We start from the raw sequence: 9,669 nt of genomic DNA, 5'->3' as shown, positions 1-9,669 counted from the left end.
CAGCAACCATGTAAGCGTTCTTCTTAAACATCTTAATATTTACTCTTTGGAGCATCGCAGTGCATTTGGACCCTGGATGTGTGTGGATGTGTTTATGGTTTACATGTCTCCTTGTTAGTGTGAATTTATTTGCTTGAGTAAGCATGCTCTTAAGTGTAAAACGTGAGAAGAACCATGCCAATGAGGAATGCAAAAGTTATTTCAGGTGTGTGTGCGTGTGTGCGTGTGTGTGTGTGTGTGTGTGTGGGTGTGTATTATGCAAATACCTACCTTGTGTAAACCTGTAGGGAGCCAATCAAGCGGGATAAGGAAGTTAAGTGGATAAAAAATCCCATTGTGGTGGGGTAGCACCTGTAGAGCCTGTATACATCTGTTGATTCATAGCATTGAATTGCAGGACGACTAACTTCACCTGGCTCTGAGCATAAGCAAACCACAGTACCAGAATCATCTGAAGCTGGATTGATCTGTCCGACTGGATCAGCGGAGGATCTACCTGGGGCTTCTATCAGTTCGGTCCAGTGGGACCCCATTGTTCTGTTCTGGTAAGTGGCAAATTTTGCTTGAATCAAAATAACTGCAAGTTCCTTCTATTTCCTTCTCAGCAAACTCTTGTTTACGGTGAAACCCATGGCGATGGCATGTGTAACTTTACCATACTTACAAGAAATGCAGGCTGAACACATTCGGGATTCTTCAACACATGATCGACTGTAGAAATCGCTTATATGAAGGCAACTAAAACAGAAAACCTGCAAACTGTGTAAGATTCTCTGCCTCCATGGGATTAATGTGAAAATGAAAGCAAACTATCTTAGGGTTTTCTTTTGCAGAAGATATATGGCTTCTCACTAATGATTCTGGAAAATAAGTGATCTTCTGTTATGACTCGACTTACGGTATACAATAAAAGTAGCTTTCTGATTGGCGCATTGACGTAGACCACTCTGCCGCCTTGATAAGATATGTGCATGGCAGTGACTGACACTAAGGGTTAACACGTCTGAAGACTTGGCACACTGACAGCTGAGGAGTTGATCCTGCTTGGTCTGATGGCATGTAGCACCGGTCTTAAGGAAAAACATGTTTTAAAGATCGACACACTAGGCTTTTTTAATACAAGTGATTTACCAGATTTTTTAGATGAAAGGTCATTCAGTTATGTATGTCAGTAGGGTGGCTGTGTGCTCATGCACTACTGTTGTGATCATGGTGTATAATGAGACTTGGTGTCATTTTAGTTAATGCCTACAATAAAAGTGTAACCCAGATTATTCAGGGAAAAGGTGAAGGCTTAGATTTATGGTGGAGTCGCTTAAAATATTTCAGTAATTACCGTGACATTAGATAGTAGGTGACCATTTGATCATTTAAAGTCTTTACACATCTAGTTAATTTACATGTCTATAAGCACCGGAAAAAAATATATTGTGGAAACAGAACTACGAAACACAGACACCAGATTGTGAAGCACTCGTTTACTTTATCAGTGCCAATATTAATGAGTAATGAGTAACTGCCTGCCTCATTTCTCAAGAATGCCACTCCTGTTAGACTTGTAACAGCAACTCACTGTTAAAATCCAATATTAACAGTGAACTATGAAAACTACAAGTCAGCCATTGTGCGCATGAAAAACTTCTGCCACCAAAACAGTGGAGCTGGTGAAATTCTGATACATGTATATTTGCATCACATGCAAATACACGCAGAGTTAGGTCTGAAACATTCCTTTATTTACATTTTATATTTGCAATATGTGGTGTTAAAATGATTTTCTTTTTTTTTTTTAAAAAAGAAAGAAAAAAAACACAAATCTTGAAAAATACTGTTAGGAATTATTTCTCACTCAGTTGATAAAATCAACCCACATGGAGAAAAAAAAAATGCATTCATTATGGAAATGTTAACTAGTTTTTCGACTGAGAGTGAGAAGAGCAAAAATTGATGCACTTCAAACACAGACGGAGAAATTAAACAGTTTTTCTACTGTACATAAACAAATGAACTTCCTTCAAGAAGTAAAACCCAACTGGCAAATTTGCTTATTCAGCGCGTTAATGGCGCAGACACAGAAGGCTTTGTGCCTCTCCATTTTAGTGCTCTAGAAAACATTCTTTTATATGTGACGTGTCAACTTGATTGTACAGTTTTCACCTAGAGTTTTATGGCAGGAGGATTAAGTAGCCCCAGTTATCGTTGTCATAAATGGAATGACGAGCTAGTTTTAAAATATACTGTAACGTAAATTTCGTATGGTGCCGTTTTTTATCCACGTCCACGACATTGGGTGGGAAGAGGCTGCGCTAAGGATTGGTGGTACCCCGATTTGACTACAGACTGTCTCTGCCTTTCCGCCTCTCCACACTTGCATACAATCCCACGCACACATTCACACACGAAATTGATGGATAAAAGCAGATGCATTCACACAATTCCATGCGCTCAAAATAAACATGCAGCATCTGATAAACTGGGTATTAGATTTGCAGCTAGATTTGCTGTGGGCTCAGTCTGGTTTACTCTGTTTTCTTCCCTTTGCTAGAGAAAATCCACCAGTGACCCTGCATCGCAACCAGCCAAATAATACCGCTTTTCTTTGCTGCCTGGCAGAACCCATAAAAACATAACAATTGTCTGGGTACAAGCAAAGATGTTTTTTTATTTTTTTATTTTTTCCTCATTAATAGAGTAACAAATCTTCTCTCATACTTTAGCTCCTGAGCCATGGTCAGAGTTTAAAATCTGCAATATGAGCATAACTCCATCCGTCTCCCTGGAAAGCCCTCTGACCGCCACCTGGGGACCCGCTAACTCTTATCACGACGGTAAGGACTGTAACCCGCACTGTCAGAGTCAGGAGGAAAGTGACAGTATTCTTTCCAGGCATCACGTAGGCAGTCTTTGCCTGACATCAATCACTTGATGAAATTGTCCAGATAAAATCCTAAAATGTCTGAAGAAAATCTGGTAAAACATTCGGTTTGAAATTTTAATTGCTTTCCCTTCAGCAATCCATCTCTGTGACGCTAGAATACGGAGTGAAACTCATTCAGAAATGATGAGTTGCACACCTGGTGGGCCCTGACGCTCACAGAAAACGGGGTCTGAATCCAGAATCCCTGCCTGAGAAATGAATCAAGCGAATTCGAGTGAATTGTGTTTCGGATTCATTATTGGCAAAACATTTGAGTATGTTTTCCTAATTTTTAACGGTTGTCTACAACAGCAAACACAATTTTTGTTTTGTTTTCTAACTATTGACATTTGTATGCAGGTCCACTGGTGATGTCCAGCTACACAAGTCGCCTGTGGTCCCACGACTCCCAGCCTCAGTTCTGGAGCAAGTACCAGGTGTGGGAGTGGCTGCAGCAGGTCATGGATATCCACCAGATTGATGCCTCCGCCATTCCCTTCCAAAACTTTGACATGGACGGCCATCAGCTTTGCAGCCTGAACTACCATGACTTCATCCGTGCTGCTGGCAGTGTGGGACACATTCTTTACAACAGCATCACAGAGCTAAAATCGGGCGGTAGGTATGAGCGAGAGAGTGGTTCAGGTGGCCAGAAAAAAAGACGATTACTACCAGTAAAAGAAAGGCTGTGTAGTCAGCGTTGTGTGCGGGACAAAGCGTAGATGGAGTGAAGCCGGGAAGGGATCAAAAAGCCAGTCAGGGGTTGCACTGCATGGTGCTGGAGTACTTAAAGCGAGGGGAGATGATAGATTTGTTGTTTTCTCTTTCTGGAGTGGGTCGTCTAACAAATCACAGGGGGCGTGAAGGTAAACAGGAGCAGAAAATGACTCATCTATTGATTTTAATTAGAGTCTGTGAAGAAACATGTTTGGAGCCTCAAGGAATCACTTTCTAACCTTTTTGCTTCTCTCGGGTGTAGGTTTTAGCTTACAAGACAACCGAGATATTTCATTTTCATGTCTAGCGTATGAGAAAAACACATAATCTTTTGTCTAGCATCTGAAGTTAAGAGTCATCCAAGCGAAAACACTGCCAGAAAACCTGGTATAACAGGTTTAACCTCCCTGTTCGCAAAGCATGGTAAAGTAAAACTTCAGTGCTTTTATTGTTCTTCCTGACTGGAACTCGCAACTAATTTACCTTACGCACAAACCTCCACGTGGTTATCATTCTTGACAAAAAACAGAACATGGAAGCCAAGAATAGGTGTCTAAAGTTCAAAGCACAAATGGGAAGCCAGAGTTCACAGCAGAGTGCTGCTACAAAAACTACATCAGTGTCCATTTTTGTCAAACAGAAAACCACCAATCAGAGCAGAAATGTTCATGCCAAGTTTTTAAAATCTGTAGATAAAGTGCAGTTCACCTACTTTGCCTTGTAAAGCATTGTCTGATAATGCCTCAAAGCAATGTAACAGATTTTGTGATGTACCTGATGTAATCTCAGGCCGTCTTGCACACTGCTTGGGGCACTTTTTGATAGTTTCAGTTCATTCATTCAGCTTGCAAAGAGACCTTTTTTCTTTTTTTAAATTAGTCAAACTAATCAGAAAATCAGACAGAAAAATTGCAACAGGAATATTGTAAGATTTTTGCACAGGCTAAACTTCTGAACACCATCATAAATACAGTTTCCTTCAGCTTACACCTTGCAACAGAAATGTTTCACAGTTATGTCAAAATATGTCAAAAGTTGCTCATTGTGCTCATGCCAGCTGATGAGCTTGATTCTTGTAGTTCTGTGCAACTATGTCTGCATTAAACTATATTGTTAAATGCCTAACCATCAAAATATTCAGTCTTTAAAATATTGCATAGCAAATAATGTTTGTGCTAAAATGATTTTTTTCTTTTCTTTTTTTGTTCCCTCTTTATTGATGCACAGGCCAGTACCATGTGGATATCGGGCAGCTGGAGATCAAACATGAAAGTGAGTTGAAATACAGCATTAATGTTGTTTGGGAAGATTTGCTCAGGGCTATTTAGTTGATTCCCAATAAATGTTCTTTCCACTCATATTTACCCCATTTTACAGCTGACTTATGTCCATTTCCAGATGTCAGCTATCCACCCGGAGGTAAGCAAATATATCCTTCTGGAATTGGATTGCTTTCCTAAAACACATTTTATTCCAACAGCTGCCAGACTGATGATTTTATGCTTTGTTTTTTTGGTTTGTTTTTGTTTTTTAATCAGAAGTCTATGATCCTTTGGTTCACTCACATGCTCCCAATGTCTCTCCCACCCCTTCAAGTCCTGGTAAGAAAAAGGAAAAAAAAAATGTTTATGCAACACAGTGGCTGGAGCTGATTGATAATGCCTGCTCACCAAGTTTAAATGTATTCTTTCAGACATTAAACGGTCCTTTAGTCGAAGTCATCAGGTCAAAAAACACAGTAAGTAATAGGAACACAGCTTACAAGAAGTCATCTTAGTTCCACAATATGTCAGTTGTTTTACTGCCTCTTGCTTTTGTCCCAAAAGACCCGAGAGGAACCCACTTGTGGGAGTTCATCAGAGACATTCTTCTGAACCCAGAGAGAAACCCTGGGCTGATCAAGTGGGAAGATCGAACAGAGGGGGTATTCCGTTTCCTGAAGTCTGAGGCTGTGGCTCAGCTATGGGGAAAGAAGAAGAATAACAGTAGCATGACCTATGAGAAACTAAGTCGTGCAATGAGGTACAGCCACACAGGTTTTACAAACGTAGCTACACAAATACAAAACCTCATGTTTGCATGCCATAAAACACACTGTGGGAATGACTGCACTCCATACCATTTTTTTTTTTTTTATTTTTTTTTTTACCAATCAATAAATCACAATTTTTGTTTTGGTTTCTCCACCAGTTTTATCACTAGTCGGTATTAGTTTTGTCTCAACTTGTGTCGTTTGTCATAAGCAAGAAATTCAACATTTTGTTGTTCCTTTTCTAAGGAACAACAATGAGGTAGCTCATTGCTCTGGAATGAGCTACCTTGTACCATTCGATCTCTGGATTGTATAGACACTTTTAGGAAACTTAGACCCACTTTTTTAAACTTGCTTTTTAGCGTAATACTGTGTTTTATTGTTTTGTATGTTGCTTTTAATTTATTTATATTTTTTTACATTTTGTGCAGCACTTTGTGACTCTGGTCTGTGAAAAGCGCTATAGAAATAAAGTTTACTTACTTACTTACTTACTTACTTACTTAAATCTAAAGGAAAGTAAATCGGTTCAAATTCTTATCATTGCATTCTTGGGGTTCCAACCAAAACCATATAACTTGAAAAACAGTTTTAATGAGTTTCTATTGCTCAATGTCAGATTAACTCATATTTATTCCTACTATATGTTATTAACATACAGGCAGGGGGAAAAAAAGAGAATTTCACCAAGGAAATGTTGGCTGGTTGAGTCATATAGCAGCATTATTGTACAAATCACATGTATCTACAGGAGCGTAGTGTCACTGTGAGGACAAAGGTGGTTTTTTATGTATTCTGTTGCTGTTAAATGATTTGCAGTTTGTAACTTTGAAGACTGGTGCTCTCACTCAAAGGTAAAGAATAATGACAAAAGAAAAGTAGTCAAAATATTTTATCCAAATTCATTACATAAAATTTAAAGTCTGTGTAACCTTAATGGAAAGTTGCTTTTTCATACTCCCATTTTGTAAAGTATTTACACAATGGGAGTCACTGTGTTAAACTTTATGGAGTTATGAGCAAGCACATTGAGATTAAATATGAATAGGTTAACATTAAAGTTTTATACGTTGAACTGTATTAAATATTCATAAACTAGTCTTAAAATCTTATTTTTCAGCAATAGAAAATACTGTTCTGAAAAGAGAAAAAAAAATATGCTAATGAGATACGAGGAAGTGAAAAATCAAGAATAAAGAGCAAACCTATTAAAAATATGGAAAATTGTTTCTTGTTCATTGGAAAAATCTTACATTTGAGGGGAAAACAAGTCAGACAGAAAGCAACAAAGAGAAGAACTATTGTGTGCAGGTGCTGACGTGTTGCAAAAGCAAACAAACAATGGTGTCAAATAGCATACCAGCTACATTGTAACACCTTTAGATCAAATCCTGGTTGTGCAACCTGGAGGCACTCAGTTCAAAGCAGACTTTTAGATACCCTGCAGAACAGGACTTCCATTCTTTTTCTGTCCCTATCTTGATATCGACTCATTTGTTTTTCCAATTTTAGGTGAGGTAAAATAGGTAAATTAGCTAAATATATTTCTATTTGTTAAACAACCGAGTATTTAGAGAGATAATGTTTTGATTAATGTTTTAATTTTTGAAATTCACAGATCTTTTCCACAGTATTTGATAGAATTGTTTTAAACTATATGAGTTGAGTCGGTTTTATGTATCCTGCCAATAAACTCCTGACATTGATTTGTTGGAATTCCTTACACACCTTTATTATATAGAAAGGTATTGTTAATTTTTGATATGCCATTTTATTTTATTTATTTATTTATTTATTTATTTATTTATTTATTTATTTATTTATTTATTTTACAAAATTAAGGATAACTTTAGTCATAATAAAGCTGCATTTTGAATTACCTAATTAAAAACAAACACAAACAAAACTTCAGGAAAAAAAAAAATATATATATATATATATATATATTGTGAATTTTCTAAAATGAATTTTGTTCCTGTCTCCATTACAGATATTATTACAAAAGAGAAATTTTAGAGCGAGTGGATGGGCGCAGACTGGTTTACAAGTTTGGAAGGAATGCAAGAGGATGGAGGGAGACAGAGAAGTGATAATTTCATTAATTTATTTTTTTTTTCATGCCTTATGTGCATAATTGTAACATTTGAATGTGGTTTTCAGTTGACTTTTTTTTTTTTAAATATAGGTGTGTTTAAGTTGTTTACAAGTGTTTTCTATTTTTATTTTGTATTTCTTGTTATGTTTCCCTTTGCATTGCCACTGCACTGAGGTCTTTCTTGAGCTGTGCCAGTCAGACCTCAAAAGTTGTGTTTACATAATATTTTGCAGATGAAAAGCTAAGCAAAAGCACTAAGAAAACTGAGTACGAAACACAATGAAGCTTGTGTGTGTTTTTGTTTTGTTGTTGATGAAATGCATTTTTGAAAATGTAAGTTCCAAAGGAACGCATGTTTGATGTCGCTGTTCAAGCATGTGTGACAAATTTGTGTTACGTGTTTTGACACTGATACTGTGAAATGTCCTTTGGGAAGTACGCTTGCTCATTCACTTAAGTTAAAATTAAATGAAATTAAATTTAAAAACATCCCATAGGCACAGTGCAAGAAATGTATACAAGGTGAAATATTAATATTCACTGGAATTTTGAAGCTTACTTTGTCTTATTACATGCTTTGCTTTTTTTTTAATTGTAAAGAAAGTGTATGTGTTTTTAGATGTTTGATACAAATAAAGTTTGCAATTGTTTTATTTCATCCAAGTCATTTTTGCATGCTGCCAAATGTAAAATAGAGCGGATCAGTCAACAAAACAAGGATGTTTCCAAAGAATCGTGCCAATTGTAGTAAAAAAAATTAATAATATTGTCAGCTGCCTGTAGTTAACAGCAACAGTTCAAACATCTTTTTTTTTTTACTGCTGAACCTGCTACAAGCTAATCTGTGAAAAGACCTGCACACATAGAGAGTGCGGGTTTCTTTTGTTTAATCGTGACACTGTGAAATGCCACACGGTTAATTGTTTGCCAGTGTGTGAACAAGCTGGTTCCAGTAGGCAGCTGACAAACAACTGGTCCACGATTGGCTTCCAGATAAAAGCAGTGTCAATAAAAGACTTCTTTCTTTGGCCTGTGCTCACAAGCAAATTCACGTCTAATCTTCTCCCGGACTTATCTGGCATTTGGTGACCCCTCTTTACATAGTGTGACATTCACTGACACTTCATTGTGTCATTATCTTAACTGATGGCATCAAAGTTGTTCTTGCACACTGCTGTATCTATCTCTTTAATTTTCACTCTTTTGTCCTCTATTCCATGCGCACATATTGCAATATTGCCAGCGGAAGGGACATGTGATGTCATTATTCAGAATAAAACACAGTTTTTGTCTGACAAAACCCGATGCAATTTCTGAAAAACAACCAGGACACAGTTTATCCTGCTAGGGAAGGTACTTGTTATTTCAGAAATTAGCTGTGATTTTGTAATTTTTTTTACTACTCTGTAAATTAAAATCACTTGTATCCTAAAAGTGAGATGGAGCCAGTGCATACTCATGATTGAATTGGAATCAGACGCTGCTGATTGCCACATTGTTAATATACATAAAAAAAATCAACTGTTCAAATTAAAATCCTCATGCATCATATCTCTATTGTTCAGATTCCACATTGTCTTTTAAAAGTACAGCATGTTTCAATTTCTTCCCCATTCGGTGAACTCTACATTTGCAGCATTTTTTTACCAAAAAAAAAAAAATCTGAAATTGGTTCTGATGAAAACAAAAGTCTTACGATGATTTCATCTTTCCTTACAGTTGGGCATTACCACGCTACAGTTTGGTGCATTCAACCACACATTCAGAACATGCAGATCTGTACACTCCTTTTGCAAATAGTGCAGAACTTAGTCTTTGGTAGCATTTAACGAAGTTGAACATACAGAGAGATGGAATCTTAGACCTCGATCTTCATTGGACCTACCAGAGTCCTGTGTCCTTTCCTAT

At 37.1% G+C, this 9,669-nt stretch overlaps 1 protein-coding gene across 2 annotated transcripts; it reads left to right on the top strand.

Moving 5' to 3' along the window:
- Positions 1–332: 332 nt before the first annotated feature.
- ehf (ets homologous factor) lies at positions 333–9,429 on the top strand. Of its 2 annotated transcripts, none has more exons than XM_007545486.2 (9): positions 333–545; positions 2,718–2,828; positions 3,278–3,535; positions 4,862–4,906; positions 5,033–5,053; positions 5,173–5,235; positions 5,328–5,372; positions 5,461–5,656; positions 7,657–9,429. In XM_007545486.2, the coding sequence occupies exons 2-9, from the start codon at positions 2,753–2,755 to the stop codon at positions 7,754–7,756; spliced, it is 804 nt and encodes a 267-aa protein (XP_007545548.1). In that variant the 5' UTR covers positions 333–545; positions 2,718–2,752; the 3' UTR covers positions 7,757–9,429. The 2 variants fall into 2 exon arrangements, with proteins under 2 accessions (XP_007545548.1, XP_007545547.1); XM_007545485.2 differs by having other exon boundaries at positions 334–545; positions 5,012–5,053.
- The last annotated feature ends 240 nt before the right edge of the window (positions 9,430–9,669 follow it).

Source organism: Poecilia formosa, unplaced genomic scaffold (genome assembly GCF_000485575.1).
Source record: "Poecilia formosa unplaced genomic scaffold, Poecilia_formosa-5.1.2 Scaffold13, whole genome shotgun sequence".
Classification (NCBI taxonomy): Eukaryota; Metazoa; Chordata; class Actinopteri; order Cyprinodontiformes; family Poeciliidae; genus Poecilia; species Poecilia formosa.
This window is presented reverse-complemented; position numbering and strand designations above follow the sequence as displayed.

Excerpts from the sequence above, each read along its gene's own strand:
- ehf (XM_007545485.2), top strand. The coding sequence starts at position 2,753 with ATGAGCATAACTCCATCCGTCTCCCTGGAAAGCCCTCTGACCGCCACC. Across the intron at positions 5,373-5,460 it reads TCATCAGGTCAAAAAACACA|ACCCGAGAGGAACCCACTTG; the intron begins GTAAGTAATAGG and ends TTGTCCCAAAAG. Across the intron at positions 5,657-7,656 it reads AAACTAAGTCGTGCAATGAG|ATATTATTACAAAAGAGAAA; the intron begins GTACAGCCACAC and ends TCTCCATTACAG.